This window comes from Vicugna pacos, chromosome 35 (genome assembly GCF_048564905.1).
Source record: "Vicugna pacos chromosome 35, VicPac4, whole genome shotgun sequence".
Lineage (NCBI taxonomy): Eukaryota > Metazoa > Chordata > Mammalia > Artiodactyla > Camelidae > Vicugna > Vicugna pacos.
In genome coordinates, this window is record NC_133021.1 from 26,236,660 (window position 1) to 26,260,563 (window position 23,904).

Consider the following 23,904-nt stretch of genomic DNA (forward strand, 5'->3'; position numbering starts at 1 on the left):
CAACATAGATGCTCCTGGAGAATGTCATTCTAAGTGAAGTAAGCCAGAAAGAGAAAGAAAATACCATATGAGATCGCTCATATGTGGAATCTGAAAAAAAAAAAAAGGAACATAAATACAAAACAGAAACAGACTCATAGGCATAGAGTACAAACTTGTGGTTGCCAATGGGGTGGAGGGTGGGAAGGGACAGACTGGGATTTCAAAATGTAGAATAGATAAACAAGAGTATACTGTATAGCACAGGGAAATATATACAAGATCTTGTGGTAGCTCACAGCAAAAAAATAAATGTGACAATGAATATATGTATGTTCATGTATGACTGGAAAATTGTACTCTACATTCTAATTTGACACAACATTGTAAAATAACTATATCTCAATTAAAAAAAGCAGTTCTTCAAGTAGTCTGGTGTCCCTGGTGACATTTCCAGAACCCCCTTAAATCTGGTAGACTGTTCTGACCCCGTATGTTGACTGTGAGCTAAGGTATCTTTAACCTTTTCTCTCTACAGTTGGTGCTTTTAAACAACTAACATTCTCTCTCTCTGTATGTATATGTATCTGTTTATATATGTATTTATGTACATTAAAAAAATTTCCTTTGGGCTTTGGGTGGGAGATGCTTTGTTTGCCACTTGAGTCAAACATATTGAAGTGAATACGTACAATTTTGAAGGTAATGACTCTACTTTTAAAATACAGCGCTTTATTCAGACCTTCACAAAGTCCCTCTTTTCTTCTTGTGCCATTAACCTGTGATAGAAAAGGTTTAAAGCTGCACATCTTTCTCTTCCTCTAAGGCACTGGACACAGCAGCAATATAATGACCTGTATTCGTTTAATTATATAATCAATAGCCAGAAAAAAGTACATTTAGAGAAGGGTTGATCTGTTTTGTGCTTAGACTCTGCCTGAGGTACCTGGGAAAGGAGTGTGACTTGCTTAGAGAATTGTTTTGAAGAGGCAAGGGGGGCAGGCAGGGACACTGAGTAGTTGGTGATGTAGCCGACAATGAGTTTATTTTCTTTAACACACACTGGTATTAAAAAATGCCGATTTGGGTATAGTTTCCTTTTTGTCCCCCAGGCCTATTCTGAAACCACATCAAATGAATTTTAAGTACATGATTTGGCACTGGACAAACTGAAATGTGTTGAAGAGTTCCCCTGCTCCTTAAGAGCATCTGTCTAATTGCAGAGTGGAGGCCGATGGTTAAGTGGATTTCAGTTTCTTGATATCACTTCCATAGACTGAAGAGTTAGGAAACAACCGATCTTCACATTGTCAAGTAAGCAGAATCTATAGAGGGCGAGGAGATCGAGCCTGTGGTCCAGGATGTTTGGCGGCAGTTGCCTGGAGTACCACATCGAGAAGAACGTGGGGTCTTTCCTGGACCCTTTGGAAGGAGTGGTGTGGTTCGTGATGTCTGAGCAGAGCACGTGGGCAGAGAACAGACCCTTATGCCAGAGGTGGTGGTGGCGGTGGTGGTGGTAATTCTTCTCATTAGTTTCTCACAATTTATTTGACTTGTTTTGGGGTCATACATTTATCTGTGAGACTATTAACATTCTTACCGAAAATACACAGCTGGGTGTAACATCACATTTTTAGGTTTGCGTAGATCTTTCTAAAAAAAAAAAAAAAGAATTATGTTATGCTTCCCCCTCTTCTTTAGGCTTTATTTATATATTTTTTATTTTAAAATTATTTATTTATTTATTTATTTTTTGACAGGGGGAGGTAATTAGGTTTTTTTTTTTTTTTTTTTTTTAGAGAAGGTGCTGGGGATTGAACCCAGGACCTCATGCTTGCTAAAAAGCGCTCTACCACTTGAGCTACACCCTCCCCTCCTCTTTAGGCTTTAAGTAATTATTTTTACTGATACTGAGCATTTACTCTAGGTACTATATTTATTACCATTTTTAGCAAAGGAAGATCATCTGATCTTTTTTTGGTTTGTTTCTAATGTTTTCCCATAAACTTTGTTTTTAACATTTTTCAGCCCATGGTAATGCCTTAGGTACTTGAGTCCCAGATCTGCACGTGTTCTTCTTGGCCCTAATCCCCAGTGCCTTTTGGTGCTCCCGGGTGCAGATCCCAGAGCTGCCCAGCCCCACGTGCACCCCTGTTTGTACGTTCCCCTGGTCAACAGCAGCGACGGCTTAGGGCACAGACTCTCCTCCATCAGCTTCTATTTTTCTTAAACAGCATCTAGAAGGGTGTGTGTGTGTGTGCGTGTGCACACGTGTGTGTGCTCACGCATGTGTGTGTGTGCATTAACTTCCCATCTTTTACACTGTAATTCAAAATCGAGGTGACAATTCAAAATCCAATAGCTGATAAGCATTTCATAGTGTGGTAGGTTTACTGGGTCACCACTTGGATAACGCCCTCTTTTGTGAATACACGGTACAGGTTACAATGGAGTCCCACCGAGGAAATAAACCAGAGGGCGGCAAGTTTCTGACCATTACAGCTGGAAAGACAGTTTGGTAAATCATTAGGTTACTGACTGCCCTTTCGAGAGTCAGGGGTTTGCTTTCTGTACCTCCTTTCAGCTGGGCTTGTATTTCATGGACAGGAGGCCCACATTATCATAATCCATTTTTCCCTTTTATGTGATCTACCAGCGGCTCTGATAAGCCTCCTTTCTGAAGAGCATCCCCCACTTACTAGCTCTAATTCACCGTCTTTTTTTTTTTCCTGAATCATACAAATTGATGTTTTGCAACCAGTGGCATTACAGGTGAGTTGTTTATGGAGGTGCTACAGGGAAGCAGATTAGTGGTAGAATTAAGAATGAGATGGTGGCTGTGAAGGGAAATTCATGGATAGACATCACATCTGTGACATAGTGAGTGGGTGAAAGATGCATGTTAGACTTGAAGATGCTGGAATAAAACTGTCAGGAGTAAAATTATAATATGTCTTCAGCTGAGGTTGAATAGTGTTAATCAGACACTAACAGATTTTTACTTAATTGGGTGCTCTATTAGGTAGCAAACACCCAGATTGTCCCCAACATGTAAAAAAGATAGTCTGAAAATGCCTCTACCCCATTAAATGTTAATTTCCCTGGCAGCACTCAGACGGGAAAATCAGAAATAAGAAATAATATAAATAAGGTAGAATTGTTCACTTGCTCATGTTATTACTGAAGTCTTAAAAGCATTTGATATGAGAATTACTTTATACCATTTTACACACCTGAAAAGATAACCAAAGTAGGATTTTTTTTTTTGCAAATTATTAATAGTTATGAAATTTCCTAGGAACTTTTTTATTCAAGGGAAAAAACTTCCAGGTTTTCTCCTTCTCTTGTATAATATGCCATTTTCCATTATTACTCTTAAACTAACAAATAAAATCCTTCCAATACAGTGAATGAGTTTTAAGATAGTCTTTTGGGGGAGGAAATATAAACGGAGATCAGGAATGTAAATGCGGACATGCTTTGCCCTTGAAGAATCAAGTAAGGAAACCCAGTACTTGGCTTAGGGCTTTTGGGCCCCCTGAGATTTGGGCTCCGGGTGGGGGAGAGAATGGCAGGAGAAACTGCCCTGTGCATCTGGCAGTGTGCTCAGGCTGCAAAAGTGTTTACATGGGAAGGCGCGCAGCAGTTTGGAGCTGGCTTCAGTTTTAATTCAGGCTTTCTAGGCAATGGAGGAGGTCTTCCTTAAACAAATCTGTTAGCATTTTAGTTTTGGGGGGAACATAGCACAATGTGGATATAAGTGCACCAGTTCATATTCTGTCTGGAGCTGCTCCATCTCCCATTTCCCAGGGTCTCCTGTCCCTCCCCGAGTAGGTCTGGTTTGATCCAGGCTTCATAGCTGTGCCTGACTTGTGTGTCCTCATGCTGACTTTGTCCCTGTTGTTCCTTTGCCATTAGAAACCTCTCTGTGCACAACAGGTGGCTGCTTGGGCCCCTCCTGCTCGAGGATTTTTCTTCCTGCGGGTCGTTGCAGTGTTAATAGTTGTTTCCCACACTTAGTGTATGATGGAGAATCCCAGTCTGGGCTCCAGTCTTTCTCTCTCCCCTTCTCTTTTCATCCTGTCCCTCTGTCCGCACCCCCATTTCATGCTGTTTTCTTTTCTCACTACCTCTGGGCTCCGATGCGGGCATCCTCAGGGAAACTCGCTCCGATGGGGCAGGATCCACATATAAAGAGTCAATATTACAACAGAGACAGGTTTCCATTCTTTTTATGATTGTACTGTCTTTCCATATGGCATCCTGCTTTTTCCTGCCTTGGAGGCCAACTGGTGGTCCTTGGTACACACTGGTGAGTCCTGCCAGTGGTTCACGGCCAGGTTGGCTCTGAGAGCTCTTTGGATTTTTGGGTGCCCATGATGTACTGGTTGTGAGACAGATTGAAAACCACCCCTGTGTGGAGACGTTACTAGCGTTATTGTCACAAATTCCGTATTTCACATATTTGATATATTTACTCATCTTGCTCTGCTTGCTTGATCTGGCAATAAATGGGAAAAGGGTGTTGAAACCTCTCGCCATGTTGGTGAATATGCTAGTTTTCCCTGTCTTATCAATTTTGCATGCTCGTGCACACAGTCAATCTCTCTCCCTCTCTCTCTTTCTCCATATATGTGTATATATACACACATGCATATTTAAAAAATTTACATTTAAGATGATGCTTTTTTGTGAACTGAGCCTTCATCACTGTGTAGTATCTCTGTTCTTAATAATGCCTTTATTTTAAAAGTATGTTTTGTCTCATTTTAATATAGCCATTCTATAGTGGAGTTAAAAAATTTGACTATATCTCAATCTTTTAGCCAGCAGATTTAACTCATTTACATTTATGTTACTATTGAAATGTTTTTCCCAACTGTTAAATTTCTATTTGTCTCATTTATTCTGTTTCTTTTTCTTTCCATTCTCCTTCCTTTTTTTTTTTATATTTTATTAAGTGTTTTGGTACTTCTAAAAAGGTTGACCTTTTTCCCCCCTTCTATAGGATTTGAATTTGTGTGCTATACTTCCATTCTTTGCGGTTACCTATAGACTTTTATCATATTTATTGAATCACAGTTTAAATTTCAGTAATGTCTTAACCTTTCTCATGAATACTAATGAGATGTAGAATGCGTTATTCTCATAGTGTTCTCTCACCTCATTGTCTAGTACTTTAGTTTTGTCTTACTCCACACAGCGTTGTGTGTATGTGGGTGTGTGTGTGCCTGTATGTTTGCACTGCACTTACCATTATATTTGCTTACCATTTCTTTTTGCATTTTAGCCTGTGCTTCTGGAATTATTTTCTTTCTTGCTAAAGTGCATCTTTTATAAGTAGCTTCATAGAGGACCTGATGGTAATAATGTCTCTCAGGGTCTGTATATTATCAAATGCTTTATTTTTTATTCTTTAAAGATAATTTTGAATGATGTGAAACAGTTATTATTGCTTACAAGATGGAATTGTTCAGATTTGGGAGAAGTACTTAAAATTATGTTCAAACCTTCTCTCATCTCTCCACCATCTAATATGGTTACGATCTTGGCCCTTGGACAAAAATTACTTCCTTGGTTAAAATCAGAGCATAAAAAGAAGGTTCAAAGAAAAGTCATCAAGTCCTCACCTAACTCAGAAAGGCAGAGGAAGAGCCAGCTTAGATAAATTTTGCCTTTTAAATGTTCTTAAGAGATAAAGTTGCATTTTCTTAGTAGATGATATATTAAAAATGTTAATACGCTTCTTTCATGAATGGTAAGTTGTTAGGCAGAAGAGGGCCTAGGGTCCCAAAACCACCCCCAGGTTTGATGATTCTCTAGAAGATCTCCAGGACTCAGCGCAGAGTCATACTCTGGCTGTGATTTGTTACGGTGAACAGATACAAAGCAAGGCCGGCAAAGGAAGACAGCACACGGGGCGGAGTCCAGAGGAAACCTGGCACAGGCTTCCAGGGCCCTCTCCCAGAAAGTCACACGGGACAAGCTTCGTTCCCCCAGCAGTGAGCTGTGACAGCATGTGTCAAATGTGGCCAACCAGCCAAGCTCGTTAGAGAATCAACTCCCAGGGTTTTCACCCCAGAGCTATTTACAGAGGCATCACTGCCTGGCACGCACCCTAATTCCAGACTCCCAGGAGGAAAGCGAGTGTTCACATCAGCTGTATTGTTTGTACAAATGGCTCATGCACAGTGCTCCACTCTTCTCAGCCGATGGTGGCGGGAACCCTCCCCTGATCCAAGGTCCTCAACACCAGCCAAGGACCAGCCTTGGAAGCTGGCCTGTCATATATACAGCGTTCGGGCCTGCTGTCTGTACGCTTTTCTGCCCGGGGCCCATCAGGAGATAATGATATCATAACAAATGCTTTTGACACCTGAGTTCTGCTCTCAGACTTTCTAGTTTGAGCAGAACTGTAATAGTGGTCAGGAAACAGAAGGCTGGAGAGGGTAGACATGAGTGCTGGTGAGGGAGGAGACCCAGGAGGAACCAACCCACCTTGTGGTTCTGGAGTGAGGGGAGACGGCAGGCCGTTTAGCTTTGCCAGGCAGATGAGAATGAAAAAAACAAAAAGATTGGAGATTGGTTGGGAACAGCTAGAAGTCTTAAAATTAGTGGCCTCTTATAATATTAGAGATTTAGACCTATTATTTAGGGTTCCCCAGCCTCAGCACTGCTGACATTTTGGACAGGGTAAATCTTTCTTGCAGCGGGAGTTGGGGGTGGTCCTGTGCATTGTAGGATGTTCAGCAACATCCCTGGCCTCTTCTCACTAGATGCCAGTAGCACCTGCCTCCTCACCTCCTCCCCGAGTTGTGGCAGCCAAATGTCTTCCAGGGACAGTGGTTGAGAACCACTGTATTAACTACAGGATTGACAATAAATAAATTCATAATGGCCTTAGCTTTATACATATAAGTGGTTTACTAATATGTCACATTTATAGTTTTCCATTTATAAAGCTCTTTCACGTGTTTCTAGCAAGCTAGGAGTATTTATCTTTGTAATGCAGATGAAGGCAATGAAGGCAGTGAGACACAGCGGTTAAGTCACTTTGCTGTAAAACAAAAAGAAAGTAGTACTAGAAGTAACAGTAATAATAACAATAATCTGTTATTAATAATACTTTATTGAGTGCCTGCTATGAGCCCTAGACATTGTTTGAAATGCTTTACAGATGTTAATTTTGCAGCAAGCCTAAAAAGTGCCATTATTATGTTGATTTTACAGTTGAGAGAATTGAGGCCAGAGAGCTTAAGAAACCTGCCCAAAGGCACACAGTAGGTGGAAGAGCCAGGTCCTACTCAGGCCATCTGACTCCAGGCTCTCGTGGATCCCTGGGCTCTGGATGCTCAGTGAGAGCCGTGGATTCCTGCTCTCCTCCGAGGTGTTCTTCCTCGTTACTCTCTCCACGGTGGTGGCCATGCATAAGCTTATTAAATAACACTACATCCTTACTCTGCCCGGCTCTGGTCTCCTGGCTTCCCTATCACTCTTCCTTTATCAGCCGAATCTCACAGAGATAAAAAAAAAAATTGGGCAGTCCTCTCTGTGACCTAACTTTGCCGTTTCAGTTGTAAGTCTTTTGTAACTACCTGGATTCTTTCTCTTTAATTTATTTTTAATGTAGCATTTCATGGAAATCTGAATTTGTTGCAGCTGTCAGCCTAATCTTGACACATATACGTCATCCAATTCCTGCGTATTTCAGCTAAGAGGCTCTGTTTATGCTGCTTAAACATTTCACGATATTCTTCACATCTTTTCCATCAGCTCCCAATGTGTTATTTGTCATAGTTCCAAGATTTTATTTTATTTTCCAGGAAATTTATTAATGGACCAATTCACCCACTCCTTTCTTTTGTATTCTTTAAGAACTTTCTTCTTGATTCCCTTGGAACATCCATTTTTCATGCCCCCACACCTTCTGCCCTGTGTTCTGACCCCTAATATGAACAAGGAAAAAAAATGTCATTCTTCCTCTAGGCTTAGTGAAGAAATCATCTTTCCTTACACTTTATTCAAGGCATTTGTTTCAGGAAGACCTTCTACAACCACTTAGGTGCAGTATTTGAGAAGAGCTAGGATTAACTGTATAGTACCGTCATTTAGTTTTAAAATGCCTTGCTTTGCCGTTCCTATGAGCCTGTGAAGGACCACTGAGCCCTCAGTTTATTTTTGGGTTTTTTTTTTTTTTTTTTTTGGTTTTCTTTTGCAGGGGGGTGGGGAATGAGTGCAAGTTGAGACTATGACTTCAGAGCAGAATATTGTTGGATTAGTCTAGATGGGCATTGCCACATGGATGTGATACTGAGAAATCCAGGGTTTTCAGATATGTCCAGTTTGGCAAAATTAACTAGGCTTCTCCAGATGTTACTGTTATTATCTTTAATATAAAGAGTGTGTGCTGCCGTGTCTGTGGTTACACTTACTCCTTCTGGGTCTCATGGTTCCAACTCATGAGATCATTCCACTCCCCTTTGATTATTAGACATTGCTTTCCCAAGACCTTTCTCGCTTGAATTTTGCTAGCTCTGAAAAGAACTGTGGTCCACGTCTTAGGTTTTAAGCCAGTATTAAACAGTAACTCCTGATTCCTGGTAGTTTCAGACAGGAATCCCTTCCTTCCTCAGCATTTTTTGTTTCGGTTATTAATACTAAATTAAATGATTTCTTCTGGATCAAACATTTGGACATTTTCTTCTTGTTATGCATCTTTAGAGAAAGTTTTATTACCCACTATTACAAATTCATTACATTTTAGAATTGAGAAGGAGATTGGGAAAAAATACAAAGCATTGTAATCTGTGTATAGTCCTCAATGTAATTGCCTGGCGTATTAGTAAGTTTGCTGCTTTGGCCTTCGGGTGAGCAGCATATGTCTTCTAAAAAAGAAAAAAGAAACATAGTAGAAGCTTTTCAGTTTGTTTTTCTTTTCAGTGTAAAGACTTGTTCCAAACAGAACTTAGTATGGGTTGTCAAAATCAAACACATTAAAGTGGTATTTTATTTATATGCATGTATTTTTAAAAGTTGAAGTCTATCACCTTTTCCCATTATAAAGTCAAACGGTGAGAATAATTAATTATGTTCATGAAACAATAACTTTGAAATGAGAGGTATGAGTGGCAAGTGAAGTTTTGTTAGTATCCAAGTAGAAATTATTTTTGCCTGCTGCAGAAGACATTCATGTACATACACAGAAGCCGTTGCAAATTGTACCCCCAACAGTTCATTTTTCCACTCAGGATGCCGTTTAATTAAAAATTCTGTTTAATTTAAAAATTATGTCTACTTAAAAATCCTGTTTGATATATAATGTATGTTTAATTAAAAATGTAATTTTTAAATTTTAAATATAATTTTAATTAAACATACATGATAGGAGAAGGTTGTCCTCTCAGAGTCTGCCCCTAAACTGAGTTAACCTGCAGGTTAGTATAGTATGATCTCAACGGGTTAAACTTTCCATAACGCATTTGAGAGTAGATTTTAATTACAGTTTTAAAAGTCATTAAAATACATACATAAAATTTTTGAATTAAACATTGTGGAACTCCAGAAAATCTCTGTGAAACTTTAGTCTTCAGCATGTATTTTTTAAAAATGTGCAGAGTTGTTACTTTTGCTTTGAAGTATAGCAGTACATTCATAGTGGCTACATTTTAAAGTCCAGTAAAATTCAGCTTTCCAAGATTGAGTTGCCAATGTTATTGAACACAGTGAAGGTGTCTGTCCAGCTCCACCTGCCTGGAGCACAGTTCCAAAGGAGCTCCCAAATAATCTACAAAAATATTGAATCACCCAAAAGCAATATAATATTGTAAGTCAAATATACGTCAATAAAGTGAAAAAAAAAAAAACCCCAAAAAACCAGTGGCCCCCAGAGGGTGTGACTGATGCAAAGTCTGACTTCAGGTTAAGAAGAGTGAGAGATCTTGCCTATTACAGCTTCCCCACTTGAATCAGTAACTCTAGTTTTACCAACAATTCATTAAACTCGACTACTCTCTAGTTTCTTAGTCTGGGTTGGAAGAAGGAAACCAGAAGGGAAGAAGCCGGTGCCAGGCTCACTGCTGTGTGAGAGAAACACCCTCTTGTCAGTCCAACAGACGTAAAAGTACAATGATCCCCTGCAACCGAGGTCATCCCAACCTTTGAAAACTTTGAAGGCACTGCTGTCTTGTATCATGATCTGATGACATCTTTTTAGATGACCCTAAGTTATCATGACAAAATTTAAATTAGGTTTGTAGCTCCTCTAAGAAGGCAAGAAAATTATGGTGAAATAGTGAGGCTAAGAGGACCTTTGAGAAACCATGGGGAGAGACAGAGAGTGGACATCACCTTGAGGCGGGGCCAGGGAGAAGGAAATGGGGGAAGGAGGCTCTGATCCCCACTGCTTGGTGGTGACAGAGGCACAGCAGCTAGAGGTGGGCCCTCAGTGTGCACTGGAGGGGGGAGCAGTGAGTCGGGCAGAGGCACTTGCTGGGGTCACTAACCACCCGTGGGGAGTAGCTGCCTCCCTGCACCTCCAGGAGGGCCTGTGTGTTTGCATATATGTGATTACATATGATGCAACATGGTGAAGCTTTGCTGTAGCCTGACGTGTGCTATGTCACGTGGCTTCTTATCTCCCCAACCCTCCCCACCCTCCTCCCTCCCCTCTTTTCTTCTTCCCACAAATATTTATTGAAGTCATTCTATGAGCCAGACACTGGTAGGTGCTGAATATGCTCTGACAAGGAGCAAGACAGCCTGTTCTCGCTGCCCTGGGATTTTCCTTGTGCTGTGAGACAGAGGCATGTCAATGGGAATGTACAAATGGATGTGATAAAAATCATAATGAGAAGGAAAGTACCTTCCAGTGCACACCTGAGAGACCAGGAAGGCTTCCCAGAGAAAGTGAAACCTAAGGCGAGGCCTAAGGGATAAAGAGGAGTTGGCCAGAGCAGTGGGGTGTTCCAGGCTGGGGAAAGGCATGTGGGGGAAGAGGTGGGAAGGAGAAGGGTTAACTCCATGGCCAGAGCATGTGGTGTGAGCAGGAAGTCTGCAGGAGGCTGATCATGGGGGCCTCGGGGGACAGGAGGCTGGACTGTTTACTCAGATCAGTGGGAAGCCATGGGAAGGTTTTACTCAGAGGAGTCATGTGATCAGATTGGCATTTTACAATGTCTGCTTTGGCAAGTTGGATTAGACGGGCTGGCAAGTGTCACAGTCATCTAAAAGATAAATGTGACCTATAAGGAAAAAATGCAGTGGAGACAGAGAAGTAAGTATAATCAAGACATATTTAGGAGATAGACTTGGTGATGATTGATTAGATGTGTGAGGAGTCAGGATTACTCCCTGGTTTCTGGCGTGAGCACCTGGGCACTAATAAATGAAAGAGAGGATACAGGAGGCAGAACTGGTTTTGGGGTTGTGGTGGGGTGATGGCCAGCTGGATTTCAGACTGTTGGAATTTGTAGGGCATATGGGGTATGCACCAGTGGAAATGCCAATGGACCTGAAATGCAATAGGGAAAGCTCGGCTCAAGATACAGATCTAGGAGCAGTCAACAGGCATAGAGATGGTACCCGAAGCCGTGAGGGTGAATGGGATCACCCAGGTTATCACCCAGGTGTTCACTGAGGAGAGAAGAAAGCCTGTGTGAGACCTTCAAAGGAGGATGGGCAGAGAGGAGGCCACAGGAGATGAGACGGAACAGCTGGGGTGGAGAAGCCAGGCCAGGAGCGTGTGGAGACATAGGAATCAAGGAGGAGGATGTTTCAAGGTGGAGGAGAGCTGAAGCAAGAGGAATACCAAAAAAATGTCTGTTGGGTCCTCTATGCCACAGGAAGTCATTATAACTTTATCCAGAGAAACTTCTGGAAACAGGACCTAGAATGCACAAAGTTGATGGGAGAGTTGGAAGAGATGAGCAGAGACTGAGTGTAAGCCTCTTTGTACGGAACTTTGGCTGAAAGAGAGAACAGATTTGAGGACCACATGTGGGAGTGGTGTGGGTGGAGGGAGGGCTTGGGGAAGTCAGGAGAGCCTTGAGCGTGCTCTGATGCCGGCGGGAAGTAGCTAATGGGGCAGCGGCGCTAATGGAGCAGGGTGACATTTTGGGAGATGTAACTGGGTCACAGAGGGTCATGAGAATGGAGGAGGGTTTGGGACCCAGATTAATGACAAAGAGCTGACCTCAGCTAAGAGGAGAGACGCCTCCTCCATCGTGACAGAAGGAAAGAATAAGACAATGATGTTAATTATGTTCTTTAAAACAATTTCTCCACAGACACTACCCAAAGCAGTCCTTCACTACGGTGGCAGATACACCTGAAAATCTTCGCCTGAAGCAGCAAAGTGAATTGCAGAGTCAGGTAATTTCTGAAAGGCCAATTTTTGTTCCATCGGTTCTGAATTTTATTCCCAAGGCTACTCTTATGAGCTTGGGTCATTATACCGTTGCTGCCGGGTCACCAGCCAGCGTGCAGACGAAAGCAGACCTGGGTGGGCGTTCCGGACAGCAGGGCAGAACACCTGTGTTCTTCCTGGGCTGGGGCCGTCCTGATGTAGTCTCGGTTCTGTTATCCACGTGGGACTCGGGCAAGTAAATGAGTTCTGGTCCGAGTAAGTGTTTCCCAACAATATTGATTTATTTGGTCCTAAATATTTAAAAACATTTTATAAATAGCTTTTCCACACTGCATATGTAGGGGGGAAAAAAAGAGGTGTTAACTTGACCCAGTTGCAGTGAGTGTGGGGCTGACACCCTGTCTGTGTGTCTCACACCAGCCACTAGCTTTGTTTTCATCCTGTCACTTCAGTCATATTTCCTTCATATGTCACCCTGACAGCAGGAACAAAGATTAGAACACCACGACTGGCTCCCAGTCAGCCGTGTTGGATGGAGACTTGCCTTCAATATGGTGAGACACATCGATTAAGACGAGGGGTTCGAGTGACAGTGTTGTCTTCAGGGACACCCAGTCTCTTCTTGAGAAGCCTACAGTGCTCCCTTGCAGAGATGCCATCTCCCCTGTCCCCCGTGTGGGACAGGGCTGCGACTCCGTGGCAGCCCACTGGTCAGCCGCTGGGGGGCGGGGAGGCGAGGCTGAGTTTAGTCCCCCTTCCGCTGTTCATTGTCTGTGACCTTGCGCCAGCTGCTCTGATTCTTTGTGCTTCCGCATAGTGGGACAGTGTATCTGATCTTGCCCGCCTGTCTGGAGCGTGGCTGCAAGTGTCACATAGGCGTGAGAAAAGGCATGAAACCACTTTGGAAAGTTAGAAAAAGACTATATGACTGTGGAGGCTGATTATGATGTTTGTGGTCCCTGGGAACCCTTGATATGGAAAAAGGGAGAAGAGCAGAATTTGCTAAGGAAAGAGGTGTCCAGTTAATACCCTGAGAACGCTGTGGCCATTCCTGATGGCAGTGGTCAGCTCTCAGCTGCACTGGCATCTCGTTATTTCCACGTGGGTTTATCCGGTCCCGGGCGAGATGCTGGATCCCTCCACCCTCTTTCCGGGGCACTTGGGACCACTTCTCAGTCCACTTAATTAGAGGAAATAGAACTCATAGTAGAGTTTACTGCTGGTTAATGATGCCATGAAGACTTGGTTGGCAGTTAGTGTTCGGTTTATGCAAAATGCTAATTTTCTGTATGGTAAGCCATTAGTTCAAAAATTTGAGCGGCGGCCAAAGAGAGGCAGTGCTGGGAAGCGGGCGAGAAGGCCCCTTGCACATTCGCACCGCAGAGGGTGCCAGGACTTGGCTCCCGGCTGCGCAGATCCAATATGCCTTTCTTCTCATCCAGTTCGGATTAATTAGATAATTCTGGAGAAGGACTTGGAGCACATTGGAAAACAGAACTAAATCAAGCAATCAAATATTTGTTTCCTGCCTATTACATGTCCTTGTTCTGTGCAAAAGAATTTATAATTAGTTAATCCTGCCCACACAGAACTCAGGGGGTGTCTGAGGGAAACAAGACTCACATAACCCTCCCCCCGCCCCCTGCCGCTGCCCCCTCCGCCGCCGACGCGCAACTATGTTCTATTTATAGTAAGGACTCAGAAAGGGAGAGATGAGTAGGGGTTGGACTGGTTATGCTTAGTGCTGGAGGGGGAATTTGAGCCAAGCGTTGAAGGTGGAGAGAGGCGCTGATGTGAACCCTCGCCTCCTTCCTTTAGAGAGCACACCACCCTCTCTGGGCTCACTTAGTGGTTATAGGTGTCGTCCGCTTGGCTCAGGAATAAACATTTATTATTTTCCTACCACATGCCTGGCCCTGGAAAAGCAAGGGAAAAAGGAGCTCTCTGTTTCACGAAAGGCTGATTTATTCTCCCCGAGGTAGGAGCAAGCCACAAGCTTCAGAAGGCAGGGCACACAGGCAGGTCCCGGCTGGTGGGACAGGAGTTCCCAGAGAGATGCACCAGGCGTTCCGGGGTCTCCAAGCAGTGGTCAGGTGGAGGCACCAGATTTTCTGTAAGATTTTGCTCAAAGGTCATCTTTTTGAGAAAGAAGATGTAGGACTTTATCAGACAGATGGCCTGGGGCAAGTCAACTCAATTCCAGAAACACGTGTTGGCCACTTACTACGTGCGAGGAATTGTTCTCCACATTGGAGGGGGAAAGGCATCCTCACCGTCGTCACCCATGTGGCTGTGTTCGGGGCACACAGTTTTACATGTGTATTTCATTTCATCTCAAGTAGCCCTCTGAGACAGGTATTTATTTATCTTCCCTATTTAGATGAAGCACTCGGCCTTTAGAGAACTCGCCCTTTCAGACTTACCAAGGACTTGAACTTGGACTAGAACCTAGATCTGTGAGCCCCCCGTGTCCACAATCTCAGCTGGTGCTCGGGCCGCATTACTCAGAGAAGCTCCTAGAATAGGAGGTGTGTAAGCAGATAATTGCAGTACAAGCTGATAGCACAGTATTTGTGAAGGTAGAATTTTGCATAAAGTGCAAAACTCACACGTAGGAAGAAATCCTCCTTCTCTCCTCTCTCTCCCCTTCCTCCTCCTCCTCCTTCCTCATAAGTGATAAAAACACTTCTATCAGAGCATTTCTAGTTTTTGGCAAAGACATGGAAAGATATCTGCCCTAAAGGTAGTTTTCATTACTGGCAGTTCATTTAATTTTAGCATATTAAATGATTCAGTGCTGTGGGAAAGCATTTCCTTTGTGTGCGCTTTTTTTTTAATTGAAGTAGTCAGTTACAATGTGTTTTGATATCAAGAATTCTGAACAGCTCAGCAGTTTTGGTGGAAAATTGACTATTAATGTTTTATTTACTTGTTTTGATAACGTGTGATGATAAATGAGTCAGATCTGTTTATTACTCTAAGTTTTGAAATTCTGAAATCCTTTAGAACTGTTTGATTAAAACCAATTCTTTTCTTTTAGTTCATTAGCTTATCAAATGAGCCCAAATGAAGGAAAAACAAAAACTCATTTTCAGGCCCAGCCAAGGAAGTTATTGATAGTTGCACTCTGTTCTCTTTTCCTTTCTTTCTCTCTCCTCTCTCTCTCTCTTTGAGGGGGTTATGAACATTGCCAGCATTTTTTTTTTTTTAACTTTGCCTAGGTGTTAGATCCTCTCAGCTTTTCTGGAATCTATTGTAGGTGTCAATTGTCATAATAAAATGATACGAAATACTGGAGGTTAAACAAACAAACATGAGTTAGTGTTTCAAAACTGGTGACAGGTGGTGACTTACAGGCATTACCCAGCCTGCGAATAACCAGGGCAGGGCCACCTGGCCAGCCGCTGACCACGGTGGGTGTGGACTTGGCCGGACTCTGCATTCAGGAGGGGTGAGGAGATGCAATTCTGTTGTCATTAGCTCCTTTCCTGTCACAAATCACAGGGTGAACTGCGTTAGAGAAATAACATGTTAACTGGAGGTTAGGCACCCCCACCGGCCCATAGTGACGCATGCCTGAAGGGGCAAAGGGGACTTCCCCTCCTGTTCTAGTGGTGTTAGTGACATTGTACTTGACTGTGGGAATCGGTCTGTCACTGCCTGCCTTGGGACCAGCGTGATGGCATTTGTTTTTTTTTTTTTTGTAGATAAGTGAGCCTTGAATTCCAAAGCCTTGCTGTTATAAATTAAACTTCTGGAACACAAACTCTTTCTAAGTTGGTCAATCCCTAAACGTTAAAAACTTAGGCGAGGTGAGAAGCCCCTTAGGAGAGAAATTTTCTTCACTTGTTTTCACACGATATTGTAACAAGCATTTCTCTTTTTTTTCGGGTTGTGTAGGATGCTCTTAGTGGCAGAGAAGGCACAGATGTTTGAACGCTCTCCATCTGGAGTCTGTGCACTTCTTTTTTTTTTTTTTTTTTGGTCTTCATACGTTTAATTCTTATGGCAAACTGTTTTCCGATGAAGACAGCATTGTGCTTTATATGCAAGAATGGAAACCTCAAAATAATCACCATAAAGCTTCTAAGACTTATGGGAGGACAAACTAGGATGGTCCACAGATACAAGGTGAAATCCACAGTGTTGGAATAATAAATGTTTAGAGCGGCCCAGACTAGAAGACAAGCCCAAACCACCATTAGAAGAATGAAATACAATATGGTCCAAGATATATCCTTAAAGTTTTGTCTCAACCCTCGGTCTGAATTGTGAGGATTGATCTTCAGTTCAGTCCAGCTAGCAGAAATAGACTGTGCAATTTTCCATTGTATTTATTGTACAGACTATGTACATTCTAAAAGGTTCCTTTAGTGGAACACTGTTGTACTTTTTTGTCCCAGCAATTTGAGGGCGTGCAAATTCCACAGAGTCATCAGTAAGAACAGGCCATGCTCCTTCTTCATCATAATTCGACATGTCACCTGCAGTCATTGTACTGAAGTCTGAAAGAAGATTCCAAGTATCTTTTGGTATTGATTGTTTATGATGTTCCAAGAAAAATTTATTCCATAAGTCTAAGAATTTAAATCTTCCATTAAGCACTAAATTCCAGTAGGCAATGGGCATTTCTAGATCTAATCCTTTTTGTCCTGGGTTCTTTGCAAAATTAAAAGTAAGCTGGTAAAAATCCTTAAATCATCCTGGTTCTTTCAATTCTTGTTCCATCTTGGGTAGCTGGGCCTTTAGTTTTTCTATGCTGTCACATCCTAATTCTGTCATGCCATCCATGAACTCCTGTTTGGAGAATTCGCACTGTGTTGCTGCTCTAAACTTCCATGCGATGAGCAACACACTAATGCTGGCTGGATCGAGAACTGCTGTATACCATCTATTCCAATTTTATTTTCATCTTGAGGATCTTTGTATCTATTGTATAGTTGTCCTAACTTCTTCCTGTCTAATGATCCTTTTATACTCTCTCGTATATAAAGTTCAGGATTCTGGAAAAAATTGTCTGTTGCAACATCTAACTTCCAGTCATTTTGAGACAGACAACTTACTGCTGTTTTTTCACTAGATTGTGTGAAGATTATAAACTGATGAACTTTATCCTTCTGTGATGATTTCAACTTGTTCATGTTTGTGTCCTCCAGGCCTCTCCTGTGCACTGCTTAAAGCAGGGGAAATGGTTCTTCAAATGGAATTTTGAGGAGAAGCCTTCACAGAAGAGAGAGCAAAACAGGGTTGTGGCTGAAGTGGGGAGGGGGCAAACCTCTGCCTTCTCTGTGTTCCCCCCACTTATCCCATCCTCGCCCTCACAGGGCCTTGTGATGAAAGTCTTGAGAAGCCCCGGGCCTCTGTAGGGCAGAGTTCTGAAAAGCACTGCTCAGAGATAAAATGCTAGCCTCCTTTCCCAGTTCATTGTGAATGTGATTGGCTTAGCTGTTTGCCATCAGGCTGAAAATAATGGAGGCTTGGCACTCACTGTGTCCTAACTGGAGTGTGTGTAAGTTACAAGTGCTGAGAAGATGAAAGATTGAAAAAGACGATGGATAGACTGCCAGTCGTTCTGCAGCCTTTGAGCCTTCCTTTGGTAATCTTTGTTGATTCTTTTTTTAATCTTCCATGTTATGGGCAGCAGGGTACGTGCCAGTAGTAAGGTGAGAAGGTAACGAGGGCTTTTATAGGGAACATCATAGTTACACATCTTTGTGGGAGAAATGATGACACATGCTGGACACAAACCTCTACAGGGGCAAGGAGGCAGGGTTGTGTCCAGCGTTCCTTTCCTCCGCCTTGCCCTTGGCACCATTCTGTACCTCCTCATCCTGTCTTCCATTTGCAGAGGTTTTTTGTCTGTTACCTGTCATCTAACCATCCAGTAAGGTGTTAAATTATTACCTAAAGCGAGACTCCTCTCAGGTGGCAGTGGCTTTTTATTGGTGTTATTGAAGACTGACTTCCTCCGTTCCTTCAGAGCAATGGATCCCTGACTCGGGAACTTCAGTAATTGTTGAAAGGTGATTGGAGAGCTGTTTTGGAGAGCATCCCCCTTGTACATGTCAAATCCCACTCCAAACGCCCCTCCCAGGCATAAATCTGACCTGAATTTCACTTGCCACCCAGCGCCAGTGATGAGCCGAATCCTGTGCTGGACACTGGGGCCGCTGCAGTGAGCATCAGCAGAGAGAGCCCTCACCGTCTGGGGATTTATGGTCCAGCGGGGGAGAGGACACTAATAAAAAACTAACAAACGTAGGCAAAATTTCCACTGTGAAAAACCTACAGAGAGAGCTGTGTGTATTTTAATTATGTTTAAAAACATTTTCAGGGGGTTGGAGGCCTGAGTGCTCTTCTGCCTGTGATGGGATCTCAGAGTGGCCCTCTGCATCCTGCCCAGCTGTGGATCCCATTTCTAAGTGCATATCTAGGTTTTTCCCCCATTTCCTGATCGTAGCTGGCTATTCTTTGCTCTTCGCTGGGTCCTCTTACTGTCCCTTATCTCATCCGACAACCCCGAGCTTCTAAACAGGAAGACTGTCTCTCCAGATGGTTTTCTTCCGTAATTCTTACATTCCGCTGATCTTGAACAAGAAGCCTTTCATATTTGCTTTTTAATTTTCCATTTTCTTTGAACCTAATTTTGGCAGCTTTCTAGTGCCCATCTTTTGATTTTTCACCATTTGATGCTGTATTCTGATCCTAGGGAGATGCTGCTTACTTCCCACAATAAGCGCTTTCTCGCGTATGCGAAGGCAAAAGTTCACAGGGAGAAGCTTCAGCATGTTTCTTTTCAAGGTTTTGAGGCAGCGAAAATGATGAGAGATTATGTTTCACATATAGGAAGGGCTGAATGTGAATAAGTACTTCAAAGGAGAAATATCAATTCACTTGATGTGGCACATTTCTTTCAGGGAACATAACGTGCTGTGCAGATGTTAACCCTAACCCCCACCATTTCCCATCAGTCAGATTGCTTTTCTGTTTTACCTCTGGGTAAAATGATGTCAGGGGCAAAGATGTCAGTAGTGGCAGACAGCAGAATCACCAAGATGTTTTGATTTGCTGTGTCATGGTGGAGTTTTACAGCCTTTCATCACAGGGGCCTGATCTTCCACTCGTCACTCTCCTGAAATGACCCCTGTTCTTTCCATCTGCCCTCAGAGTCCCTGCGGGGTGGTTCTTGGGTGCCCCCCTAGCTCATCTGCCTCCCTTTCCATCACTCCCCCTGCTCGTGGTAGAGGGTGCCAGTGCTGTGCTCTGGGTGGGCAGAGGACAGGCTTACTTGTTAACATTCTGTAGGCTGGAGTCAGATTACTCCTCTCTTAATTAAGTTTTTGAGTAGATAGCCTATCAGTTTTGTGGCTCTGAGGTCATGACTATAACAGCTGTGATGAGGAGAATGTATAAAAAAATGTGAAATCACTGTGTTTTTCCTCTTCCTCCTCTATAAATCATGTTCTGCCTTACCACTGCATGCTTCTGGCTCCAGAGAAAGGAGAAGCGTGAACTCCACTTTGAGAAGGAGGAAATGTGGTCCCAGGGGACAGGGATGCCTGTCTTCCTTCTGGCCACGTGCAGGAAGAAGGCAGGAAGAATCAGAGACTGAAACATGAGCTCCCCCCTCTCTTTGGGTGGAATCTCTGAGAGGGAAGATGGGGGAGACATGGCAGGTAGAGGGGGAAAAAGCCAGAGGCAGAGAGGACCACCCCAGAGGACATTTCCTCTGAATTTTAATATCATATGTGGCGTGGAAGGGACGCCAATCTGGTGTGGAGGCAGGGTGCTGGGTGAGTTGCAGGGCAGGGCTGTGCTGCTGTGGGAATGAAGTGTCCTGATAGCCAGGCATGGCTCAGGGAGGTAGGGGGTACTGGCAAGACCTCAGATTGAAGTGAGCTTGGACAGATTTAGCATTGATACCACCAGGCCCTTTCTGAGCCAGAGGAGAATGCACCGTCAGGTCGCCAGCCAGTCTGCAGCAGGGATGCCAGCAGGGGACCCAGTGAGCAAGAGGACAAGGAGATGCCACTGAGGCCAAAGGAGTTAGAGGAGAGAATGAGGGAACATGGGCCTGGGTCCAAGGCCTCACTTTTCCTCACCCCCTATCCCCCCAAGGTCACCTAGACTTTCCTGCTCACACACACTGAGACCCGCGCTTGGAGAGGAGTCAGGAAGCCAGAGGAAATGTGAATTTACGTAAGTTGACTGTTTGAACCATTGAATGGACTTGGTGTCATGAGTGGGACTAGATTTAGTTTCTCTTACTTTAGTGTGATAGGGACTTGTGAGGGACAGGAGAGCTGCTGTGGGAAATAGAGACTTACTGATTTATTTTTTGCATCTGAATTCATTGTGAGTAAATTGCTAACCTTTGGTTTTATCTGGTAAAATATAGCACTGGATCAGCCACTAGGAGATCTGGGTTCATTCCTGTCTCTGCTACTGTGTGTGATTTTGGGCACCACTGACCTTTTCAGGGCAAAAAATAATGGGTTGTACTAAATGATCCCTGAAATCCCTTCCAGTTGTAATGATCTTGATTATAGCACAAAAACCATTCTGCAGTAATAGCTCAAGTGGGCAATAAAAGAACTTGAAAAAAAAAGGAACCACTATTCTTTTTTTTTTCCTGCCAAAATAATAATGATCAGACTTGCCATTTCATTTGACTATTGTTTTTAAAAGCTCATTTCCTAGACCAGTCTCAGATATTGGCTGGAGGGCATAGGTTGGAGAAAGGGGCTCAGTTTCACATTGGAAGATGTGTCTAATTTTGCACTAAGTGTACTTAAAAACAACAGAGGACAAAAGAAGACAAAACAGCTACAGTGATACATCCACTGACAGCAACTCGTCTCGTTTGGAATCCTGGCTATTTTTCAGCTTTTCTATGCAGAAGTAACTAGAGTTACTCTACATATTCATATACTTTTAGGAAATGTCTTAGTGATTTTAAGCTCACTTCTCTCATGATTTCTAATTTTCAGATTTTGTCTTGAATGGCTTTGATTGATCATGTGGTGGCTCGTGGACTTTGAAAGTTGGTCTTTTCTCTCCGCGGTGGCACTGTTTGTTCTTTACCACCCCCCTTTTCCTGTCTAGAAGCAGTTTGTTTTGCTGAGACCCACAGCCTTGAGTTGACTACATGGATCCGAGCAGTCGCTCAGGGGTAAAGCTCAGTCCAGCGCTTGCTGTCCCACAATTCCTCATACAGAGAAGCTCACCTAAAGAGACCCCATTTCATTAAATTAATAGGTTCATGAGGGGGTTGAGTATTGCTTAATTCTCGTCATTAATTAATACTCTGAGTTTCCTTATAACGTATTCTTGAACGGAGGGCACTGCTTTGAAATCACTGCTTCATCATGGAGTCAGACGACAAAACCAAATTTGTGGTGTAGGGCTGGGTTCAGAGAAGTCCTCTTGGTGGTAGCCAGCAACACACAGTAGGCCTGATGAGTGCGCTGAATCTTTCAGCTCTCATTAAAATACCCGTGTTTTCTTTTGCCAGAAATTACATGATCTAATTATCATTTAAAGTTATCTCAGAACTTTGATTATGGCGTCCACTGTCTTCAGAAGGACCACCCACTGGAGTTTTCTACAGTGGCCTTGTATGGATGGAAACTGGCTCAAGAAATTCTGTGCAGAAAGTTGACTATGTTGGCCTCATTCTGTAAAAAAGCTTCCATTTGGAACAGTCATTGTGTTGTATTCTGAAATGAGGTCTCTACTTAAGCTTCCTAAAATATTAGTTGTACTTTTTTAATGGGTGAAGAGAGCAATTAGAATTTCCCTCCCTTTCTTCATTCCTTCCTGCCTCTTTTTTGGTTTTCCGTGAAGTCAAGGGTGAGGATGATAGTAAATCAGAAATTAAGGTGACACAAGTTTGATCCTAACGAGTAGGGAAGTCAGGGCTCCATTTGACTGACACTCTGAGCTCCTATTTATGTGAAATTGTTTTTATTTCAAGGGAGTCTATAATCTGCAAACATCTTGTAAGGGAAATTTAACAAGCATCTTCAGCTACAGATTTAGGTTTCTAAGCACATGGTGCTTTTAGACACCAAGCAACTAAATATACCAAATTTCACATTCTTAACTTAAACTAAAGAAGTGAAGAATAGTGAAACCAAGGATCCTATCCTATTTTTAATTAAACAGACAATCTTAGAGCCCTTATACAGATTTTTTTCTTTATGTCTAGAATGACTATAATGCTTATAAATCACTAAACTTAAAACTAAAGTAAATCTTAACTATGTTTCTTCTATTGGACAGAGAACATATACTTTACAAGATTTCCTTAGAGTTGGATAATCTCCAAGTCTCTGAGAGAACTTTTCATGCTAGAATATTTTATTCCCCACGAGAATACTTCTTAAAGTCTTAGGTGTGTACACTACACACTGTATATATTATTACATATAATACATATAAAATGTTTACATGTATACATGCATGTAATACATATCCATTGTGTATTTTATGTATGCACATGTATATGCATCTGTATGTAATATGCAGATACACATATACATATATATGCTATATATATAATATAATAAAGCTAACTTGTTCAGAGAAGAGTCTCCATGGTGGGGGGTATAGCTGAGTGGTAGAGTTCATACTTAGCATGCACAAGGTCGTGGGTTCAATCCCCAGTACCTCCATTAAACAAACAAACATAATTAACTCTCCCCAAAGGATTAAAAAAATAAAAAAGAAATAAAAAGGAAAAGATTCTCCCTAAAAACCTGGAAGAGTGAGAAAAGATGAGTTATCTTTTCTGTTTTGTTGTCAATGGCTAAGTTGATTTAATTCACTGCCGGACACTGAAACAGCTGCACCATTTGCAATCTACATTCCCGTCATGTAAATTAGCTCAGCAGCTCCTGTGTCTTTTAGTCATTCCGTATGTTTTAGGAAATAGCTAAGGTGACAAAGTGTCACAGAGATGGTATTGCTTCTGGAAGTGAGGTAATCAGATCTTTTTCAAAATATCTCCTATTCCAGAGGGCAGATCACTCATTTCACAGCATAACGAGCAGAGACATCATTAAAGCTCTACCTGTTTTGATGGACCTTATTCTCTCTAGAATTTGTTAATTAATTGAATGTTTTTTATATCTATTTTCTTTATCCTTTTGTTTAGATTTTAAACTAGAAGTTAGAGATCTTATTAATGTAATGGTTACTACTTAATAACCACACTATACAGTCATCAGGATTGTATTTATACCATTCGATGATAAAGGCAATAATGTATGAAATGAAGTAGAAACAAAGAAAGTAATTTCATGAAAATCAGGAGCCTTATAAGAATGAAGAATCAGATACTTTCTTGAGAAGGAGACAGATGCTTTTCCAATTCTTTCTTGGCATTAATTACAAATCAAGAAAAATCAAGGCATTCTTGTTTTCAGACCTTTATTAGCAAAGAAATCTCATTTAAGGACCCACATGTATTTCCTGTAATTTAATTCTGTATAAAGCTGCTTCAATTATATATTGGTTTAATCTACATTTACTGACTACCTCCTTTGGTCAGACGCTGC

General features: G+C 42.3%; 1 protein-coding gene and 1 pseudogene across 2 annotated transcripts in view; one reads left to right on the forward strand and one right to left on the reverse strand.

Moving 5' to 3' along the window:
• Window positions 1-23,904, forward strand: part of NEBL (nebulette) — a 310,669-nt gene that overhangs the window by 103,892 nt on the left and 182,873 nt on the right. For both annotated transcript variants that reach the window (XM_072955282.1, XM_072955279.1), the window contains exon 3: window positions 12,264-12,348. In XM_072955282.1, the coding sequence (XP_072811383.1) occupies window positions 12,264-12,348 (85 nt within the window). The remainder of the gene's footprint in view (window positions 1-12,263; window positions 12,349-23,904) is intronic.
• On the reverse strand, window positions 14,342-17,501 carry LOC102545220 (DCN1-like protein 1 pseudogene; annotated as a pseudogene).